At 38.9% G+C, this 24742-nt stretch overlaps 1 protein-coding gene across 1 annotated transcript in view; it reads right to left on the bottom strand.

The window, feature by feature from the left end:
* Nucleotides 1–24742, bottom strand: part of LOC126161742 (rootletin) — a 267518-nt gene that overhangs the window by 157672 nt on the left and 85104 nt on the right. Inside the window, exons 11-12 of the mRNA XM_049917782.1 lie at nt 24525–24685; nt 15499–15629 (exon numbers count right to left, since the gene is read on the bottom strand). Of these exons, the coding sequence (XP_049773739.1) occupies nt 15499–15629; nt 24525–24685 (292 nt within the window). The remainder of the gene's footprint in view (nt 1–15498; nt 15630–24524; nt 24686–24742) is intronic.

Genomic DNA, 24742 nt, shown 5'->3' with positions numbered 1-24742 from the left:
TCTTACCAGTGTGATGGCAGTGCAACCTGGTGTTGGACAAAGTAAAGGCGGCACGCATGAATGACAAAGCAAGACAATCTGGCTGGCAGAATGCAAGCTATCCACGTGGAGAGTGTGACATCTTATACTCATAACTAGAAAGTGCTTGGTTGCTACCTTTAGAAGCAAGAACAATACAAAATGTTATTACATACTAGTACCTAATCACATAAACAATCAAAATTAGCCAGAATGCTATGGTGCTTTAATTCTAATTGGTTATTCAATGTGAACTGTGCATCTTCTTTTTTATGTCTAAAAATTTCTACTTCTTCTAATACATTCAAAATATGACTTTTTTTCTTTTTTTATACAATATTTTTAAATTTTATGAATGGTTTGTGATGCTGTGACCCTCTACACCTAAGTGCGCTGTTAATGCAGATCATGAATTATTTAAGTTAAGGTTTTCCTGTAATCTTATTTGAAATGACCTAATGGTTTGCCCTATACTTCTCTCAGGGCAATGATTCCATGTAATGCAGTATACATCCACTTCATTATATTTATTTACTATAGCTTTTTCCTTGTGCCAAAGTTTTCTACCTAGATATGAAAAAGTCAAATACACAGGAATAATGAAACTTCATGGCAGATTAAAACTGTGTGCCGGACCGAGACTTGAACTCAGGACCTTAGCCTTTCACAGGCAAGTGCTCTACCAACTGAGCTACCCAAGCACGACTCACGCCTCGTCCTCACAGCTTTAATTCCGCCACTACCTCATCTCCTACCTTCCAAACTTCACAGAAGCTTTACTGTGAACCTTGCAGAACTAGCATTCCTGGAAGAAAGGATATTGCGGAGACATGACTTAGCCACAGCCTGGGGGATGTTTCTAGAATGAAATTTTCACTCTACAGCAGAGTGTGCACTGATATGAAACTTCCTGGCAGATTAAAACTGCGTTCCGGACTGGAGGAGAGCTTCTGTGAAGTTTGGAAGGTAAGAGACCAGGTACTGGCGGAATTAAAGCTGTGAGGACGAGGCGTGAGTCGAGCTTGGGTAGCTCAGTTGGTAGAGCACTTGCCTGCGGAAGGCTAAGGTCCCGAGTTCGAGTTTCGGTTTGGCACACAGTTGTTATCTACCAGGAAGTTTCATATCAGTGCACACTCTGCTGTAGAGGAAAATTTTATTCTACACAGGAATAATGTTTTTAGGTCTCATACGTCTGCCAATTTTTTCAGATACTGCACTGACCTGGTAGTCTATAACAAAAATTGATCATTCCTGTGCCTGTTCGGCAGGTCTAACCATTCTGAAATCTGGTTCTGATCTGCCATGTGAAGGAAGATTTATCTTTTTCAATATGTTGTTGTGGTCTTCAAGTCTTGAGACTCGTTTGGTGCAGCTTTCCATGCTACTCTATCCTGTGCAAGCTTCTTCATCTCCCAGTACCTACTGCAGCCTACATCCTTCTGAATCTGCTTAGTGTATTCATCTCTTGGTCTACCTCTACGATTTTTACCCTCCACGCTGCCCTCCAGTACTAAATTTTTGATCCCTTGATGCATCAGAATATGTCCTACCAACCGATCCCTGCTTCTAGTCAAGTTGCGCCACAAACTTCTCTTCTCCCAATTCTATTCAATACCTCCTCATTAGTTATGTGTTCTACCCATCTAATCTTCAGCATTCTTCTGTAGCACCACATTTCAAAAGCTTCTATTGTCTTCATGTCCAAACTATTTATCGTCCATGTTTCACTTCCATACATGGCTACACTCCATACAAATACTTTCAGAAACGACTTCCTGACACTTAAATCTATACTTGATGTTAACAAATTTCTCTTCTTCAGAAACGCTTTCTTTGCCATTGCCAGTCTACATTTTATATCCTCTCTACTTCGACCATCATCAGTTATTTTGCTCCCCAAATAGCAAAACTCCTTTACTACTCTAAGTGTCTCATTTCCTAATCTAATACCCTCAGCATCACCCGACTTAATTCGAGTACATTCCATTATCCTCGTTTTGCTTTTGTTGATGTTCATCTTCTATCCTCCTTTCAAGACACTATCCATTCCGTTCAACTGCTCTTCCAAGTCCTTTGCTGTCTCTGACAGAATTACAATGTCATCGGAGAACATCAAAGTTATTATTTCTTCTCCATGGATTTTAATACCTACTCCAAATTTTTCTTTTGTTTCCTTCACTGCTTGCTCAATATACAGATTGAATAACATCGGGGAGAGGCTACAACCCTGTCTCACTCCCTTCCCAACCACTGCTTCCCTTTCATGTCCCTCAACTCTTATAACTGCCATTTGGTTTCTATACAAATTGTAAATAGCCTTTCGCTCCCTATACTTTACCCCTGCCACCTTCAGCATTTGAAAGAGAGTATTCTAGTCAACAATGTCAAAAGCTTTCTCTAAGTCTACAAATGCTAGAAACATAGGTCTGCCTTTTCTTAATCTATTTTCTAAGATAAGTCGTAGGGTCAGTATTGCCTCACGTGTTCCAGCATTTCTACGGAATCCAAACTGATCTTCCCCAAGGTCAGCTTCACTAGTTTTTCCATTCGTCTGTAAAGAATTCACATTAGTATTTTGCAGCTGTGACTTATTAAACTGATAGTTTGGTAATTTTCACATCTGTCAACACCTGCTTTCTTTGGGAATGGAAATATTATATTCTTCTTGCAGTCTGAGGGTATTTCGCATGTCTCATATATCTTGCTCACCAGATGGTAGAGTTTTGTCAGGACTGGCTCTCCCAAGGCCAACAGTAGTTCTAATGGAATGTTGTCAAATCCCGGGGCCTTGTTTCGACTCAGGTCTTTCAGTGCACTGTCAAACTCTTCACGCAGTTTCATATATCCCATTTCATCTTCATCTACATCCTCTTCCGTTTCCATAATATTGTCCTCAAGTACATCGCCCTTGTATAGACCCTCTATATACTTCCACCTTTCTGCTTTCCCTTCTTTGCTTAGAACTGGGTTTCCATCTGAGTTCTTGACATTAATGCAAGTGGTTCTCTTTTCTCCAAAGGTCTCTTTAATTTTCCTGTAGGCAGTATCTATCTTACCCCTCGTGAGATAAGCCTCTACATCCTTACATTTGTCCTGTAGCCATCCCTGCTTTGCCATTTTGCACTTCCTGTCGATCTCATTTTTGAGACGTTTGTATTCCTTTTTGCCTGCTTCATTTACTGCATTTTTATATTTTCTGCTTTCATCAATTAAATTCAGTATTTCTTCTGTTACCCAAGGATTTCTACTACCCCTCGTCTTTTTACCTACTTGACCCTCTGCTGCCTTCACTATTTCATCCCTCAAAGCTACCCATTCTTCTTCTACTGTATTTCTTTCCCCCATTCCTGTCAATTGTTCCCTTATGCTCTCCCTGAAACTCTGTACAACCTCTGGTTCTTTCAGTTTATCCAGGTCCCATCTCCTTAAATTCCAACCTTTTTGCAGTTTCTTCAGTTTTAATCTACAGTTCATAACAAATAGATTGTGGTCAGAGTCCACATCTGCCCCTGGAAATGTCTTACAATTTAATATCTGGTTCCTAAATCTCTGTCTTACCACACACACACCATGGACCTTGCCGTTGGTGGGGAGGCTTGTGTGCCTCACTGATACAGGTGCAACCACAACGAAGGGGTATCTGTTGAGAGGCCAGACAAACGCGTGGTTCCTGAAGAGGGGCAGCAGCCTTTTCAGTAGTTGAAGGGGCAACAGTCTGGATGATTGACTGATCTGGCCTTGTAACACTAACCAAAACGGCCTTGCTGTGCTAGTACTGCAAACGGTTGAAAGCAAGGGGAAACTACAGTCGTGATTTTTCCCGAGAGCATGCAGCTTTACTGTATGGTTAATGATGATGGCGTCCTCTTGGGTAAAATATTCCGGAGGTAAAACAGTCCCCCCATTCGGATCTCCGGGCGGGGACTACTCAGGAGGATGTCGTTATCAGGAGAAAGAAAACTGGCGTTCTACGGATCGGAGCGTGGAATGTCAGATCCCTTAATCGAGCAGGTAGGCTAGAAAATTTAAAAAGGGAAAATGGATAGGTTAAAGTTAGATATAGTGGGAATTAGTGAAGTTCGGTGGCAGGAGGAACAAGACTTCCGGTCAGGCGAATACAGGTTATAAATACAAAGTCAAATAGGGGTAATGCAGGAGTAGGTTTCATAAGGAATAAAAAAATAGGAATGCTGGTAAGTTACTACAAACAGCATAGTGAACGCATTATTGTGGCCAAGATAGACACGAAGCCCACACCTACTACAGTAATAGCAGCTCTAGCTCTGCAGATGACGAAGACATTGAAGAAATGTATGATGAAATAAAAGAAATTATTCAGATAGTGAAGGGAGATGAAAATTTAAGAGTCATGGGTGACTGGAATTCGGTAGTAGGAAAAGGGAGAGAAGGAAACGTAGTAGGTGAATATGTATTGGGGGTAAGGAATGAAAGAGGAAGCCGCCTGGTAGAATTTTGCACAGAGCACAACTTAAACATAGCCAACACTTGGTTCAAGAATCATAAAAGAAGGTTGTATACATGGAAGAAGCCTGGAGATACTGACAGATTTCAGATTGATTATATAATAGTAAGACAGAGATTTAGGAACCAGGTTTTAAATTGTAAGACATTTCCAGGGGCAGATGTGGACTCTGACCACAATCTATTGGTTATGACCTGTAGATTAAAACTGAAGAAACTGCAAAAAGGTAATTTAAGGAGATGGAACCTGGATAAACTGACTAAACTAGAGGTTGTACAGAGTTTCAGGGAGAGCGTAAGGGAACAAATGACAGGAATGGGGGAAAGAAATACAGTAGAAGAAGAATGGGTAGCTTTGAGCGATGAAGTAGTGAAGGCAGCAGAGGATCAAGTAGGTAAAAAGACGAGGGCTAGTAGAAATCCTTGGGTAACAGAAGAAATATTGAATTTAATTGAATAAAGGAGAAAATATAAAAATGCAGTAAATGAAGCAGGCAAAAAGGAATACAAACGTCTCAAAAATGAGATCAACAGGAAGTGCAAAATGGCTAAGCAGGGATGGCTACAGGACAAATGTAAGGATGTAGAGGCTTATCTCACGAGGGGTAAGATAGATACTGCCTACAGGAAAATTAAAGACACCTTTGGAGAAAAGAGAACCACTTGTATGAATATCAAGAACTCAGATGGAAACCCAGTTCTAAGCTAAAAAGGGAAAGCAGAAAGATGGAAGGAGTATATAGAGGGTCTATACAAGGGCGATGTACTTGAGGTCAATATTATGGAAATGGAAGAGGATGTAGATGAAGATGAAATGGGAGATATGAAACTGCGTGAAGAGTTTGACAGAGCACTGAAAGACCTGAATCGAAACAAGGCTCCGGGATTAGACAACATTCCATTAGAACTACTGTTGGCCTTGGGAGAGCCAGTCCTGACAAAACTCTACCATCTGGTGAGCAAGATGTATGAGACATGTGAAATACCCTCAGACTTCAAGAAGAATATAATATTTCCATTCCCAAAGAAAGCAGGTGTTGACAGATGTGAAAATTACCAAACTATCAGTTTAATAAGTCACAGCTGCAAAATACTAATGCGAATTCTTTACAGACGAATGGAAAAACTAGTGAAGCTGACCTTGGGGAAGATCAGTTTGGATTCCGTAGAAATGTTGGAACACGTGAGGCAATACTGCCCTTACAACTTATCTTAGAAGCTAGATTAAGGAAAGGCAAACCTAAGTTTCTAGCATTTGTAGACTTAGAGAAAGCTTTTGATAATGTTGACTGGAATACTCTCTTTCAAATTCTGAAGGTGGCAGGGGAAAAATATAGGGAGCGAAAGGCTATTTACAATTTGTATAGAAACCAAATGGCAGTTATAAGAGTTGAGGGACATGAAAGGGAAGCAGTGGTTGGGAAGGGAGTGAGACAGGGTTGTAGCCTCTCCCCGATGTTATTCAATCTGTATATTGAGCAAGCAGTGAAGGAAACAAAAGAAAAATTTGGAGTAGGTATTAAAATCCATGGAGAAGAAATAATAACTTTGATGTTCTCCGATGACATTATAATTCTGTCAGAGACAGCAAAGGACTTGGAAGAGCAGTTGAACGGAATGGATAGTGTCTTGAAAGGAGGATAGAAGATGAACATCAACAAAAGCAAAACGAGGATAATGGAATGTAGTCGAATAAAGTCGGGTGATGCTGAGGGTATTAGATTAGGAAATGAGACACTTAGAGTAGTAAAGGAGTTTTGCTATTTGGGGAGCAAAATAACTGATGATGGTCGAAGTAGAGAGGATATAAAATGTAGACTGGCAATGGCAAGGAAAGCGTTTCTGAAGAAGAGAAATTTGTTAACATCAAGTGTAGATTTAAGTGTCAGGAAGTCGTTTCTGAAAGTATTTGTATGGAGTGTAGCCATGTATGGAAGTGAAACATGGACGATAAATAGTTTAGACAAGAAGAGAATAGAAGCTTTTGAAATGTGGTGCTACAGAAAAATGCTTAAGATTAGATGAGTAGATCACATAACTAATGAGGAGGTGTTGAATACGATGGGGAGAAGAGAAGTTTGTGGCACAACTTGACTAGAGGAAGGGATTGGTTGGTAGGACATGTTCTGAGGCATCAAGGGATCACTAATTTAGTATTGGAGGGCAGCGTGGAGGGTAAAAATCATAGAGGGAGACCAAGAGACGAATACACCAAGCAGATTCAGAAGGATGTAGGTTGCAGTAGGTACTGGGAGATGAAGAAGCTTGCACAGGAAAGAGTAGCATGGAGAGCTGCATAAATCACTCTCAGGACAGAAGACCACAACAACAACAACAACAACAACAACAACACCATTATGTAATCTATCTGAAACCTTCTAGTATCTCCAGGGTTCTTCCATGTATACAGCCTTCTTTCACGATTCTTGAACCAATTGTTAGCTATGATTAAGTTATGCTCTGTGCAAAATTCTACCAGGTGGCTTCCTCTTTCATTTCTTAACCCTAATCCATATTCTCCTACTACGTTTCCTTCTCTTCCTTTTCCTACTGTTGAATTCCAGTCACCCATGACTATTAAATTTTCATCTCCCTTCACTACCTGAATAATTTCTTTTATCTCATCATACATTTCATCAATTTCTTCATCATCTGCAGAGCTAGTTGGCAATTAAACTTGTACTACTGTAGTAGGCGAGGGCTTCATGTCTATCTTGGGCACAATAATGCATTCAGTATACTGTTTGTAGTAGCTTACCTACACTCCTGTTTTGTATTCATTATTAAACCTACTACTGCATTACCCCTATTTGATTTTGTATTTATAACCCTGTATTCATCTGACCAAAAGTCTTGTTCCTCCTGCCACCGAACTTCACTAATTCCCACTATATCTAACTTTAATCCAATTATTTCCCTTTTTAAATTTTTTAACCTACCTGCCCAATTAAGGGATCTGACATTCCATGCTCCGATCTGTAGAATGCCAGTTTTCTGTCTCCTGATAACGATGTCTTCTTGAGTAGTCCCCGCCCGGAGATCCGAATGGAGGACTATTTTCCCTCCTGAATATTTTACCCAAGAGGACACCATCATCATTTAACCATACAGTAAAGCTGCATGCCCTCGGGAAAGTATATTTTTCAATATACTTATATTAACTACATTAACAATTTCTGGATCATAACTGTTTTGATATGCTAAATATTACATAACCTCATATTCAGACATTTGAGCTCCACTAGTAAGGGACACTTGATACAAACGGTTTAACTCGGCTCAGAATGCCACGTCTTTATATTTCATTGCATGACATGACTGCCTGTGTCCAACAAAATCCATCATGGTTGACTTTCGGTAAATATCGAAGCCTATATTTCCATTTTTTACCTTCACTTGAGGGTCCACAGACAGCATAGTGTCACTGTCACAGCACTGCCCAGTGAACTATATATTTTCCCAGGATCTAAGTTGTTTGAACCAAAAGATACAGTTTACTGGACACTACACTGAGAATGGTACTTAAGCATTTTTGGACCTCCAAGTGACTGAAAAAAATGGAAACTGAAGTTTTGATATTTATGCAAAGTCAACCATGATACATCTTGTTATACACATGCAGCCATGTCACCCAATGGAATATAAAGCTGCAGCATTCAGAGCCATGAGGTTATACAGTACATATCGTATCAAAACGGTTACAATCCAAAATCTGTTAACACAATTAATAAAACTACATTGAAAAAGAAAAATCTTCCTTCATATGGAAGATCAGAGGCAGATTTTATAATTCTTAAACCTGCCGAACAGACAAAGGAACATTCTATTTTTTATAGAATACCATATCTGGGTGCAGTATCTGAAAAGGCTGACAGATGTACGAGACCTAAAGACATCATTCCTGTGAATTTTACTTTTTCAGATCTAGGTAGGAAACTCAGGAACATGGAAAAAGCTGTGGTAAATAAATATAATGAAGTGGGTGTATACTGCATTACGTACAATGATTGCCTGAAGAAATACACAGAGAAACTGTTAGGTCATTTTTAATTAGATTCCAGGAACACCTTAACTTAAATAATCCATTAAGAGTGCACTTACGCAAAGAGGGGCATAGCATCACAGGTGTTTCAGAGAATTTAAAAATATTGCATTAGAAAGAAAAAAGTCATATTTTGGATGTATCAGAGGAAGTAGAAATTTTTAGATACAAAAACGAATATGCACAGCTCACACTGAATAAGCAATTAGAATTAAAGCACCATAGCATTCTGGCTATTTCTGATTGTTTACAGGATTAGGTACTAGTAAGTAGTAAAATTCTGTGTTATTCTTGGTTCTAAAGGTAGCCTTCCAGTGCTCCTAGTCCTGAGTGTATGATGTCACACTGCCCACATGGATAGCTTCTGTTCAACTAGCCAGATAGTCTCGCTTTGTTGTTCATGCGGGCCACTTTTACTTTGTCCAACACCAGGTTGCTCTGCTGTTACACTGATAAGACACTGCCACTATTACATTCCACACTGTAATTTGTATAGTGCCAAGACTAATCATGTTAGCAGTGAAAATTTTTTTATCACCAATCCGGCCCCTTTAAAAATTTTTAGCATCCTCTCACTTTAAAATATTTTCCTTTTTTCTTTTTAGATGCAAACAAATTTTAAAACATAGCTCTAATCAAAAGTTTCATCTATCAGCAATTTGTTCTAAATGAATGGAGCACATCTTCATTACCTTTTGCTTGTCATAGTATTGACAATATTTACGGAATAGTAAATTCTGACTATGAGGAATGGGTATGTCTATGATCTTTTAACATTGTGGGTTTATTTCAGACATTCCTTTATTACTTTTAATACATACAAAAGGTCATGACACTGTACTTCGCTTTTCCCATGTAGGTTGCACCTGATGATGAGGTTTTAGACTGTGAACCTGGATGTGCTTCAATGAGCAACCATTTCAGCAGCTGTTAGTGGAATTCTTCCTAACATCATGCAATATACAGTCATTAGTAATGCCTTACACTACTGTGTACCACCCCTTCCCCCCCCCCCCCCCCCCCCTCCCCTCTCTCAGCAATCATTGAAATGAATTTATTATGTTGTATTCATTTGCAATTGTATTCAGCATTTCATTTTCCCTTTACCTGGTCTGAATTTTGCCATGTATGATTTTAAATGTTCCAATTTGGAAAGACAGGGAGACAGTGTGATTCATCTAGCAAGATTTACATCCCATGTTACATTTAAAAAAAATGCAGTCTACTTTGATTTTCAACATTAAAATCATACTGTAATCTTTGGTGGAGACTTTAATCATTCAACAATTAATTGGGAAAATTACAGTTTTGTTGGCAGTGGGTGCAAAAAGACATTCTGTGAAACTTTACTAAAAGCCTTCTTTGGAAACCACCTATAACAGATACTTAGGAACCCCATTCATGATGAGAATATATTGGATCGAATGTTAACAAATAGACCTGACGTCTCTGAGGACATCCACATCGAAACCGGTATCAGTGACCACAACACAGTTGTGGTAACAATGATTACCAAAGTATAAAGGACAACTAAAACAAGCATAAAGATATATTTGTTTTGGATACTAGATAAAAAAATCAGTAGTGTAATAGTTCAATGAGGAACTTGTAACTTTCAGCACAGGTAAGGAGCATGTAAAGGAACTTTGGCTCAAGTTTAAAAGAATAGTTTAGCACGTGAGGGAACCTCCATGGTATGCATTCACAATAAAGAAATTTCTAAAGACACAGGGATTACTGCATAACAGGTGTAAAACAAAGATTGGGGCTATAGGTAGAAAGATGCTGAGTGAAACATTTTGCATGATGCCTTCAGTGACTACCATAGCAGAATATTGTCAAATGACAAGTCATAAAATCCAAAGAAATTCTGTTTGTGAGTAAAGGCTGTTAGTGGCACCAAAGTTAGTGTCCAGTCCCTAGCGGATGAGACAGGAACTGAAATTGAGGGTAGCAAAGCAAAAGCTGAAATGCTTAATTCAATTTTCAAATGTTCTTTCACAAAAAAGACCCAGGAGAATTGCCCCAATTTAATCCTCAAATCACTGAAAAGATGAATGAAATAAGTATTAGTGTCAGTGGTGTTGAGAAACAACTGAAACTGTTAAAATTAAACAAAGCTCCAGGCCCTGATGGAATCCCTGTTGGATTCTATATTGAATTTGTGGCCGAGTTAGCCGCTTTTCTAACTATAATCTGTCATAGATCCCTCAAACAAAAAAAAAGTGTGTCCAGCTCTTGGAAAAAGGCACAGATCACATCTGTCTACAAGAAGGATAGCAGAACTGATCCACAAAACTACGGTCCAAGATCCCTGACATCAATTTTTTTGTAGAATCTTAGAACATATTCTGAACACAAACACAATGAGGTATCTTGGACAGAAGGACCTCCTCAGCATCAACCAGCCTGTTTTTTATAAACATTGATCATGTGAAACCCAACTTTCACTTTTCTCACATGACACACTGAAAGCTCTGTGTCAAGGTAAATAGGTAGATCCAGTGTTTTTTGATTTAAGAAAAGCATCTGACTCAGTACTGCACCTAAACTTATTGTCAAAAGTATGCTCATATGGGGTATCAAGTGAAATTTGTGACTGGACTGAGGATTTTTTGGTAGGGAGGACACAGCATGTTATTTTGGATGGAGAATCATCGTCAGATGTAGAAGTAACTTCGGGTGTGCGCCAGAGAAGTGTGCTGGGACCCTTGCTGTTCATGTTGTACATTAATGACCTTGCAGACAATATTAATAGTAAAATTAGGCTTTTTGCAGATGACAAATTTATTTACAATGAAGTACTACCTGAGAGAAGCTACATAAATATCCCATCAGATCTTGATAAGATATGAATATGCTGCAGAGATTAGCAACTTGTTCTAAATGTTCAGAAATGTAAAATTTTGCACTTCACAAAACAAAAAAGCATAGTATCCTATGACGATAATATCAATGAGTCCCTGCTGGAATCAGCCAACTCATACAAAAACCTGGGTGTAACACTACGTAGGGACATGAAATGGAACGATCTCAAAGGTCCAGTCATGGGTAAAGGCGGTGGTAGACTTTGCTTTATTGATAGCTACTGTGGAAGTGCAATCTGTCTACAAAAGAGATTGCTTAAAAATCACTCATGCAACCCATCCTAGAATATTGCTCAAGTGTGTGGGACACGTACCAGGTAGGACTAACAGGGGATATTGAGCGTATACAGAGAAGGGCAGCACGAATGGCCACAGGTCTGTTTAATCCGTGGAAGAGCATCAGAGAGATACCGAAGCATTCTTGAAGACAGACGTAAACTATTCCGAGATGGTCTATTAACAAAGTTTCAAGAACTGGCTTTAAATGGGTAATCTAGGGATATACTATGACCCCCTACGTATCGCTCAAACAAGGATCGTGAGGATAAGATTAGAATAATACTGCATGCACAAAGGCATTCAAACATCATTCTTCCCATGTGAATGGAACAGGAAGAAACCCTAATAACTAGTAAAATGGAATGTACCCTCTGTCATGCACGTCACGGTGGTTTGTAGAGTGTAGATGTGATGTAGAAAACTAGGTGTTTATTTTAAACAGTACACTTTCTGAGAGTTATATATGTATCTCACAGGTCATTTTTATATCATTTTATTTCAACAAGTATGTATATATGTAAAATGTTGATCAGTCTTCTACACTATATATTGTTACATAACTCTAAGAATACATTACAATTTGTTTCTGGTCTCAACATCAGGTGTGGATTGATGTGCAAAAACAAGCAACAAATGTTGTGTTGTAGTATGTGTAAGAGAGAATCGCTGTTTGGACGCACATCTAAGAGGCACTTGATAGCAGGCCGCATGGGTCTGGCACATTTATTGTACAGAATGTATAGTATGATTTGTATTTCATGCTTGGCTGTCTGTATATTAATGGAATATAGTCTTTAATGAACTTAAAGATGGTCACAATTAGAGATGGGTCGTTCGCGAACTAACGGGTACAAAGGAACGGTTCATCAAGATGAACGGAACGAGCGAGGAATGAATTCTAGGGAACAGTCTTTCATAGTTCACTTTGGTCGCAGATTTCTACTTATAGTTCCCAGGAACGGGAAACGGTTGGTCTCGTTCCCGCAACAGCACGACGGCTGGTCTCATTCCAGCCTCGGTCCCATTCCCGTCTGTCTCGCTCTTGGTCTCAGTTTCACTCGGGTGGACTCATTCTTCTTCGCGTGGCCACTCGTCGCAGGGGTTAGAGGCCCCATGTCACGAACTGAGCGGCCCCTCCTGCTGGAGGTTCGAGTCCTCCCTTGGGTATGGGTGTGTGTGTTGTCCTTCACACACACACACACACACACACACACACACACACACACACACTCTCTCTCTCTCTCTCTCTCTCTCTCTCATCGCATTTCCACTGCCGACTGCTCATAGTTCAGTATCAAGATGTTGTTTGTTTCATTCGCTGCGCACGCCCATTCTAGATCTGTTTCAAACCGTTTTTGAACTCTGAACTTCTTGTTCTTTTCACATTCTATTCAATGTCCATGACCAGTAATTAAAATGAATTTTATAATTATGTAAATTACATAAAAATTACGTGGTATGTAATAGATACATGTTTTCAGGTAACAAAACAGCATATCAGCTTACTTCACTATTTCGATAAACAGCAGAAGAAATACTTGCAAAAAGGAAGGATTTTTTTGTTATTAGACATGCAAAGGAAGTGAGCATGGCACACGAGTGGCCATTTTCTGTCTTTTTTTTTAATCCAAAGTAAAAGAGCATGTTCATTGTTATGGAATGCAGACCGACTTACAAACTAATGAAGCCCACGCTCCATAATCGAGTATCTGGTGTCACATTTTGTAAAAAGAATATGATAACTTCTACAATATTATTTCAGTAGTATAGGGTGGCGCACGAAAAATTGGCCCGAGTACTAGACTGCTCACTTCACCCACCAATCGTCATCTATTGTTTTGAAGCTGTTGTTTGCATTAGCTTATCTGTTATTTCTTTACTGCCTAAATATTACATGTTTATCTGTTCTGCTCATAGTAGTCAACAAACTGTGCGTAACTGGTGAGCAGTCTGTACTCAGGGCAGGTTTTTCATGTGCTGCCTCAGATTATTTCACAGCGATCAGCCACATAACTCTACAGTTAGCTAAACGAGAGGTTTTGCAGAATCACAATAATTACAAGTGTGTGAGAATTCTGTTATGAATAAAAACCCTGTACTCCAGGGGGGAAGGTAAATGCCCCCTCTTGGTGCCTTCCATCTTAAGGCCCTATGCTACTAATTTTCAATTTTTATAAGAACCATATACCAAGCACAAATGAACAGTGAATGAGTAAAAATGAACAGTTCAAAAAAAGGGCAATCACCAGTGAACTAGTTCCCAAGGATGAACGAGTTTGCCCATCTCTAGTCACAATGAATGTTTTGTGCAAATGAGATGGACCCTTAAAATAAAAGACTTCTTTGTTAACCTCCAACCATCGCTGACCTTTCGTGAACCTGTCAGAACAAGATCCTACCACCAGTTAAAGTCTGTAGGCTCAGTCCCTATACAGCCCACACTTTAATAGGAGAATCAAAACTGTATCCAGTGAGAAGATGTAAGGGATGGAGTTTACACTCTTCTTCAAGGGTAGTTCAAGACTGTAGGCATTATTTGACATGAGATAGTACAGGGAAGGTCAGACATTTTGAAAAGCATATGGGTGGGACACTTGCTATAGTCCGAATCAAATTACTTGTTAGTGATGTCTGCCACTTGCTGCTACAGTGTTGCCACATCGGCTGCCAGCTACTGCTTGGTTACAGGTGACACACAACATGGTGGGCTACTTCACAAGCACTGTTATTTAACCTGGAGCAATGCTGGAAGTTGCCGCTGTGAGATGTGAGGGGACATAAGGTGCTATGATGATAGCTGATTATGAGTGGCCAATGACTGAACTGTGGCAGATGACCACAACTTTGTGATGTGCTATGTATCCAAGAAAATGGCGGTAAATAACCTGCAGCAGAAAAATTAATCATACTCATTTTGTTCACGGCGATCAAAGCGAATTTCTACAAGCAAACTCAAGACAGAAAAATATCAGTTTGAGCACAAAAAGGAAACTCATTTCTTGCCTCCATCAGTTATTGATTACCTGAAACTATCTTCACATTGGCTACATGAGCTGTCGCATTGCCAACCAATGAGCTGTTGTGGTTACAAAGATGATTTGCTGCCTTCAGAAAGTTTGGCCTCATGTACAAAGCTTATCTAATGTAGGCCAATCTCTGTGATGGTGATGATTATACATGTGATACTGAATCATGTCTTGTGCAAATGGATTCAATAGTGTTTGGTTAATGCTACGTATGAATGGTGCATATTTCGTTAGTATTGTTCTCTGTGTGTTATCATTTCTGATAAAAGTCCAAAATAAGAAAGGGGCAGGCCCAGGGATCAGGATCCAAAAATTGAAACCACGAAGAAAGATAGCCAGTCTAGGAATTGGAAGAGAACTGATTAATTGTTGTGGCAGTTTGTCAATAGTAAACAATTCTATCATGTCACTGAGCACTCTAATTGGAGAAAACCAGCTCCACATCATGAAGTGTCAACTAACAAGTAATTTTAATCAGACCATAGTCTCATCATTCCTTTGGATACATTCATGTAACCTGTTCTGATCAAGAAAAACTTCAGACACAGAACATTACTGAAATGCAAGAATTTTACAGACAAGCTGCAAGAGCTTCATAAACAAGTTAAGATTTATATTTCTTGAAGTTTTCCCAGTTGTTTTGGGCTAGCAACTCACCTTGAGAATGGCTGTGAGGTTGTCAATTGAAATATCGGAAAATGAATTAAAAATATCTTGGATGCATGCCCGAAAAATGGTGTAATAAGCTATGATTTACTGGAAGTATACCATCCATATATCTTACCTTCTTAATTTCATCTTGAAGTCGCTTTTTATCTTGCTCAAGACTAGCACACACTGTTTCTGCCTTAACCAGTGCTTCTTGTACATCAGATTTTTCGAGGAGGATACGTTCTAGCTCCAAATCTATATCACCTGAAATGAATGTGAAAATCCACACATTAGATAAAATTAAATGATATTACTAATATAAAAATATGAACAATAATTACTTATACAGAAAAATTTGGATTGTCTTTTCGGTATGCATAAGACTGCAGTTGTAATATACTACTTTTGAGTTTACAACACTACCATCAGCTAATTTCAAATCCTCCTCCTATTGATAGTACAGGGATGGAACATGCAGTAGTGACATTACCTAAGGTTCTTCAGAATGTAATTTCACTCCATTTGGGTATTCCATTTGCAATGGTGGTTAAGAAAGAAGGTACATAAACATTCTTTATTGTTTTGACATGCAGGAAAATCAATGGAACACTGGAATCTAAAGAGTACTGCAAGTTTACTCACACCAATCTATATTTGCAGGCAACAAATTGTAGCTACCCTCAGTATCATTAATTTATTTGGCCAAAGACCATTAATACATGACATAGGATCTGTAAACTTAATGCAAGGAAAACATTAAATCATCTAAACATACCAGAGAAGGAAAGTTGCTACTCACCATACAGCAGAGATGCTGAGTTGCGATAGGCACAATAAAAAGATTCACACACTCATAGCTTTCGGCCATTAAGCCTTTGTCAACAGTAGACACACATACACACAAGCACACACACGCAAGTTGCGTCTGCGTGAGACTGTGTGTGCGTGTGCCTACTGCTGACAAAGGCTTAATGGCTGAAAGCTATGAGTGTGTGAATCTTTTTATTGTGCCTATCGCGACTCAGCATCTCTGCTATATGGTGAGTAGCAACTTTCCTTCTCTGGTATTGTTACATTCCACCCTGGATTTTCTATTGTCAGACATATAAACATATATAAATGTATTTAATGAAGGGAGGACAGCACAGATGGTCAGACATGACCTTGCTGAATCAATCATCCCGACGTTTTCCTGAAGTGATTTTTCTAAATCAAGGAAAACCTAAATCGAGATGACCTGACAGAGAATGAGCTTCTATCCTCCTCAATCTGAAGCCCATAACTTCACTAATGTACTACCTCTGTTGGTTATATTTATCATGAAGTTCTCTTACATTTACACATACTGGTACTTGGAACAAGCTGGCTTTGTAGCATAAAAAAATAGTTATTCACTGTTCATTTAACTTCATAACACAAAACATTATTAAGCACGTTGATTGATATGCACATGACAGCATGCACTGCCTAATATGTTCCATAAAAGCTGGATTATTTGGGGGCTCAAACCTTGAGTTCTATTGGTGATAGAAAGGAAGTGTTGTTTTGGATAGCCCTTAGGATAGGGACCATTCGTATACCCAATAGAAGGATCGTCTTAGCGTGGTGGGCCTTAAGGGAGTTATGGAAGCATCATGGGCAGTTCCTTACAACCCCCCCCCCCCCCCCCCAAAAAAAAAAAGTTTTTTGCCTTTTTTGTACCAAATATTTAGGATGGCTATGCACCGTCAATGGCTGAAATTTTTATGATATATTCCTAAGATCCTGATTCTGAACAATCTTGAAAATTGTACTGATATCTTTGTCCATTTCCAAGATACAGAGGTTCAAAGTTACCTTATTTCTACATATAAAATCCGGTTTGAGGTGAAATCTAAATAAAAATTTTCAAAAATCTTTATTAGCTCGTGGGAAGCTATAACATTTTTGATGACAAGAATGTGTGAAGTCAGATTGCAACCTTCCCACTTCTTTTATATGAGTCGACTTACTTGGTATGCACAGCCGATCTTCTTCAATGGATAGCTGGCTATGTCAATCTCTAAAAACTTCTTCCCCGAAGAATGATGCTAGTTAAAGGAACATATACGACACTCTCTCTCTACTCGCGAAATAAGTAGGTACTCAAAGAATACTTTTAGTTCACTCTCGGTATATTTCAACTTCCACAAAGAACAAAATTATCACATCTCACATAAATATCTGACTTCTTGTAAGTCACCCATGTCGTCTCACATTACACACAACTGAGATATGCTTACAACAGAGTTAGTTTGACAACCACAGAAATCATCAACATGTCTTGCCTCTAGCAAGCCTGTGTCAAGAGTTACTTGAAAGTCTTCCTCAACTCAACAGTTCTTTTGTCACTAACAATAGTCACAATTAAAAACCAGCACAGAATAACACAAAAGTTCCTTGGTTCTTTCATGTGCTTTCACTACGACTTCCATGGATCGGCCAACAAGTACTTGTTGGTGCTGTTCGACCGCCATGTCTACAGTCTTCTCACAACAAATTGCGCGCGCGCACACACACACACACACACACACACACACACACACACACACACAGTAGATAGGGTTCCTTTTTCCCACTCACATCTAAAATATCCATATCCCCCCCCGATCGAACACACGATATTTTATACATAATCATTATGTACATTAATATCACACATAATAACAATTCACATTTTAACAGTATACATTTCTTTTCTTTCAGTAATCGTGAATAACCTTTTGCTTACTATTCAGCTATTCTTTTCTCATTTTACATTGATAATAAAATGTAAGCATTTCACTCAAGGTTTTAGTCAGCTCTTTTAATATATAGGAATCGTGAGGGCTATATCGTCCTTTTCTTTTTTTTCCTGCCATCTTTCCAATCGTAAACTCCAGGTGTTCATGACACATGAGTAGTCTACTTTCTGTTCTCACCTTTTGCACTACCTTTCCTAAGTATGTACTCATTCATAATCTGTTGTAGTTTGGAAGAACTCTGGGCAACATGAAAGTGTTCCTTTTGACACTCATAAACTTATATAAAATGTAATAATGCTTGTTGTGCATAGAATTAATACTTTCCAGAATAATTCCTATAAAATGTGTGACTTCTGTCACAATACTGTCCCCTTCTGCTAGGATCAGTACCTATACCTGGTCTGAGGGTTGACTATATGATTGCACTTCCTCTTTCCATTCTGGTAGGTACGCCCCTTTACAAAACATTACTATTTTTTAGGCCACAGGTCGTCCTATTTCCATGTGGGTACACCTGCCCCATATACTTAGCAAATGCCGGATACACCCCCCTTAGCCTTCCTGAGTAGGCCTCATAGTTCATTACCCCAGTATACATTCATATGTACACTATAATTAAGTGTTTTCTGGTAAAGCTACAAATCTACTCTACACTTTGCATATACTTCTTCATACTTCATTTAATTCCTAGAGTCCTCCTCTACTTCTCAAATTCTATACTCTTAGTGGATACTATGTCTACCTATAATTCAAGTCTCACTATCCTGGAATTCGTCATAGTATTTATTAAACTGACATTCCTTAATGATTATCACACTTAATTCCTTTCCGGCTTATGTTCTCTTTCGTTACTCATGCCTCCTTCTTATGTATACTTGATGTGAAATCATCACAGTCCCCCCCCCCACACATATTCTTTCCCATACAATACCTGGCGGTTCTCACATCTCGACATGTTTCTAATATGTAATTTTAATATTTGTGTTTAAACGTAATTTTGTGTGTATGAGTGTGATCATGTAGTCTGATTCTTCAGTCTTCTTACTGAAAGATAAGATGTAGGTTATTATAAACCACAGAAACTAGGAAGGACTTCTGCGATAGAAGTATGTGAATATGGAAAGAGTGAAAAATAGATAGGTCCTCAAATGAGAAGTAAGAAAGGAAATAAATAGAAATGGTTGCTAAGGTCGAAGAAGAGAAAGAAGATAGCCCCAAAGACAGGAAACCTTTCCCATCCCCCTTCCCTACCTCGCAGGTACTTGAGTGAGATGTCGGAGTAGGTCAAGTACTTGTTGGCGCCGTTTGACCACCTTGTCTACAATCTTCTCACAACAAACTTGAGACCTGCACACAAAGACAGGTGACACGCAGTAGATAAGGTTCCTTTTTCCCACTCACATCTAAAATATCGTGTGGTCGAGACGGTGGAAGGCTGACTGGTTCTAGAATTTATGCATAAATTCTCGAATCACTACACAGCTTAGAAAACCCCAAGAGTTTTTTATACCATTTTTCGTACCAAAACGGACACAGATTACAAGAAGGCTATGCAAAGTGAAAAGCTGTAATTTTTATGATATCTTCCTAAGAGTCTGATCTCTGACAACTTTGAAAATTTTATTGATATCCTTATGTTTGTGAGATACAGAAGTTCAAAGTTACCTTATATGCACATAAAATCTGGAGTGAGATGAAATCTAAATAATAAATAACAACAGCAAATTGCTCAAATTTTAGTGTTATATTCTCTAGGTATTTATCTAGAAGTGTCATATTTATGGCCTAAAATAAATCTTTACCCGTTATCAAGAAACACCCCAAAAACTTGGGTTTTGGGTACCAAAACAAAGCCGCAGACTCCAAGACAGCTATGCACAGCAAATGAGTGTATTTATTGTGATATATTGCTAAGATCCTGATCTCAAACAAACTTGAAAATTCTGTTTATCAGTTTCCGAGATATAGAGGTTCAAAGTTATTACATTTGTAACAACACAAGTGAAATCTGGTGTGAGGTGAAAATGTTGTTTATAAAGTGACGTAGTACATAGAAATAAGCTGAAAAGTGTCTTCGTTATCATCAGAAGGGTTCTGGAATCCTGTGTTATACTACTGAAGCACATGCAAAATTTTTGAACAAGTAAAATACTGTCTGGGGTGAAAAATTAGTTTTGCACTATTTCAATTTCACAAAATTAATTTTGCACTATTTCAATTTCACACAAGTAAACTACCAAAATTTTACTGATACATAAAGTTCTTTTCATATTAGTGGCATGCTCTGCTGTGACACGGAAAAGAAGGGAACCAGCAGAAAAATGCTTTTTATGCTGAAAGATAAAGAGTCGGAGGGAGTGGGAGAGGAATAACGAGAAGGAGAAAGTGGAAGTGCGGTGAGAGCCAGTGATAATGATAGACAGGGTCTATGACAATGACAAAAAGGAAAAAGAGAGACAGTAGTAGTAGGACAGAGTGAAGGAGAACTTGACTATGATACAAGAGACAGTGAGAGTTAAGAGAGACACAAAGAGACAATGACAATGATTTGCACTGAATGAGTGAGTGAAAATGAGCAAGTGGGCGTGGATGGGTACGAGCAACTTACAGCAATGGACTAGTGGGTGAGAGCGAGTTACAGTTAGGGGAGCTTGTGGGAGTGAGAGGTGAGTTGCATGTTAAAAAAGAGCAAATATGTTTGCATGCCAAAAGTTTGGAAAAATTTTTAAAGGTGCTGAAGAAAGTGGTCTGGAGCAGCTAGTATCTTGGTTTTCAGTAAGACTGCTTTAAACAGGAGCATATTCACATTTTTTGTGCTCCGATAGGAGCATTTATCACTGGTCTTTTCATACTTTCTACTACTGATTTTAGGAGCACGCTCATGTTGCCACATCTCTATTACATCTCCATGTCTTCCCTTATGTATACCTGAAAATCTGAGTCATCTGGATGAGATGTTGAACTCAGCAAAATAGTGACACAACAGTACCATACACTACAAACCACCCTTTTTTTAATATTATTAATCCCAATACTGAATTCTCTAAGAAATCTATAACTGTGTAGTAACCAATATTTATGAGATACGTTGTGACTGCCTTTTATGAGGTGGAATCTAAAATTTTCAGGACTAGTGTTGCCATCTGGAAAGTAGGAGTAGTAGATCTTTGCACCGCTAGGTGGTGAGAGCAGCATACCTGATGAGTCAATGTGCGGAGTGGCATTCAGCTAGGAGGACGTGTAATGTGTCCACAGTGATTTCTGTAATACTCTGCGTTTGGTGTGTGGCGATTTTATGATGGATCCGCAAACAGAACAGCATGTGTGTATCAAATTCTGTGCGAATCTTGGGAAAAATGCTACCGAGACCCTTGCAATAGTCTTGTGTAGTTCGCGAATGAACTAGTTCGGAAGAGCACTCCCACAGGCGAACTACGCGAACTAGTTCACAGATAACCTTGCTACTTAGTTTGTTCGCTCTTTTCCAAAGACTGATGGACAATAGCGAGATGGAGCGAGAGCCCGCAGTAGGCTTTAAAAAATCACACTGTTATCAATGAACAAAGTTTCCAAATTAATGTTTTTACATAATAAAATGCAAATTTTTATAATATTTCACTTGAAAATTATAAGACTGATTATTTAAAGAATGATAATGCAAAGCACAAAAAGTATGCTTTAGAATACAATCTCACTCAGGGGTCATAGTTATTTTTTCTATGTCTAATTGTTTGGTAACAAATTATAAGTGTTAGTGTTTCTTCTGTTAATGATAATGGTATTATTGTTTGTGCCATATAGTACTTAACCTGCACCTAAAGCAGAAATATTTTTTGTTAGTTATTTCCAAAACTTTAAAAAAGTCGATTTTTTATGAAAGTGTATTTTTATTAAAAATGCATTTAGCATATCCTGTAAGTAATATTCCTACAATGAACTAATAAATAAATAAATATATTTTAAAATTAAAATACTACAAGAGCACTGTATGTAAAGTAAAGTAGTTGACTACCCCATTTTACCCATTTGTGTAAATAACTGGTCTATTTGTCCTTTCGAAGTCTAATTACTCCACATAAAACTGTAATAATACAGGCATTGGCAACAATGGTCATTATTTAAAAGACTGGCATAACGAATAAAAGAGCGTGTGCAGTAGCAGTAGCAAAGCACGCGAACTATCTTTCTGGAAATCGAGATATGAGCTAACGAACTAAAAGAGCAACCTAGTTTGCGAGAGAACCGTGAACTAAACTGAATGTTCCCAGTCGCGAACTACTATGCGCAAGACTACCTTGCAATGATTCAGCAAGTGTTTGGGGGACAGAGCAAGAGCCGTACACATGTGTTTGAGTGGCATGCTCGGTTCAGGGCCAGCCGAACAGACATCGAAGATGATGCTCACACTGGAAGGCCCGTTCGCCGCACAATGCCAGACATTGTTGCCAAACTTCAACAATTGGTTAGTCTGGATTGACGTCGAACCATTCAAGACCTCCCGGATGAAGTGGGTATTGGTTATGGGACATGTCAACGAATGTTGACTGATGAATTGGGCATGCATCGTGTTGCCAGAGTTTGTGCCAAAGATCTTGACTGCCGATCAGAAGGGACAGAGTGTTGAGTGTGCATGGACTTCATCAGACAACATCTGATGATCCAACCTTCTTGTCATGGGTTATCCCCAGCAACGAGAGCTGGATTTACAGTTATGACCCCGAGACAAAGCAACAATCATCCCAGTGGAAGAGCCCAGGCTCTCCAGGACCCAAAAAAGCGAGACAGGTGAAGAGCAAAGTGAAGACCATGATCATAGTTTTCTTTGATACCAATGGAATTGAGCACAAAGATTTGCCCCACCCGACCAAACAGTGAATTCCGCGTACTATTGTGACGTTTTGCGACAGCTCCGTGAAAACGTGCGGCGATGATGACCCGAACTTCAGCGTCTAGGGAACTAGCTGCTGCATCACGACAATGCACCCTGTCACATGTCCTTGCTCACCAACACCTTTTTGGCAAAAAACAACCTGGCGGTTGTACCCCACCCACCGTTCTCGCCAGATTTGGCACCTTGCGACTTTGAGCTATTCCTAAAACTGAAACTCAAGTTAAAAGGCCGTCAGTTCGACTCTCTAGGAGGATTCAAGAAGCATGATAAACACCCTCAAAGAACAGGACTTCCAGAAAACATTTGACCAGCAGCAGAAGCGCTGGGAACGGTGTGTACATGCGGATGGGAACTACTTCGAGCGTGATGGTGACCATTAGTCCAAAGGTAAGGTTTTCAACAGATGGCAGCACCAGTCCTGAAAATTTGCACCTTGTAAAATAAATTTATTTGAGTTATATCCTTTGTTTCCTTGGGCAAGTTATTATACCGCTTTAATCCCTAATAGGAAATGTTACAGCGGAGAATCTATGTTGTTTTTGATTCACAGTCTTTCAAGTGAGCTTCAACGTTAGGGTTTAATATCTTGTTGATAATGAGGTTATTACAGATGCAAAAGAATGGACATATCATCAATACTTTTAAGTGTTCTGGGAGTTTTACTGATGCAATATGGTACTCATGTTTCATGGCTTATTCTTGTGAAATATATGGGGTATTGAAGTCCATGGGTTGAAAAGCAATATAAATGCATCCTCAAAACTCAGGCATCTGCTTGAGAAGAAGAGTAACAGATGCAACCTTTCAACCCACTGGCAAATTGTTAAGATCTTGGGAAGTTACCTGGCCAAACAAGCAGCAAAGCAGATGTTCATTTATACAACTCAGAACTTCTTAGTAAGCGTTCCAGTGTTTGGAAGCTTCATCAGACTGTGGGGTTAGGTGCTGGTTAAGTTTGTTGGATATACGATGCTAGTAATAGTGTATTCTGTAAAGATAGATGGCTCACAAATCTTTTTTACGATACTACACAAAACACACGGAGCATGCATGAATTCTGAACATGCTCAACTGAAATATGTAGAGTCCTTGCCACCTCCCTCCCCCAGTCAGAATAGTAAATTCACTTTCTTATTCATGTGAAATGTAGCTTTCTCAGAGAAAACAAGCCTACTGGAAAAGGGTTACCAGAAGATGTTCTTCTGGCATGATTGACTACTTTCAAGATGTGTACGAAAATATCACTCTATAAGTGCACTAATTTTGTGTTCCCAAACATCTTCTGCTAGTCACTTGCCATTTTCTTTTATGAACAATCCTACTGCTTGGGACAGCACAGCGGTGCAACAACAGCAGTGTGCATAATACAAACAAAATAAAGTCTTACTATACTGCAGCATTCTGCAGAGCTTTCTATCATACTTATTTCCACTATGGTAGTTGTTTAATTCTTTTTGACATGTGCTGTATAATAACATCACAAATTCAGCAATAAAACCTAATTACCTTTCCCTTTTTCAAGCTGTGATATTAATAGATCTGTCTCTAACTTCTGCTGCTCAAGCATATCACGTGCCATTTGGGCATGATTTAACTCTTCACGGAGTGTGAGGAGCTCTTCTCGTAATCGACTACATCGCTCTTCTTCTGCACGCATATTTATTTCCCTGTAAAATTTGTTGAATATGTTAAACAAGTGACATCTTGAAAGTTTGCATGGATCA

The sequence above is a fragment of the Schistocerca cancellata genome, chromosome 2, assembly GCF_023864275.1.
Source record: "Schistocerca cancellata isolate TAMUIC-IGC-003103 chromosome 2, iqSchCanc2.1, whole genome shotgun sequence".
In the NCBI taxonomy this organism is placed as follows: domain Eukaryota; kingdom Metazoa; phylum Arthropoda; class Insecta; order Orthoptera; family Acrididae; genus Schistocerca; species Schistocerca cancellata.
The sequence above is the reverse complement of the archived record's forward strand: the minus strand, read 5'-3'. Positions and strand labels throughout refer to the sequence as shown.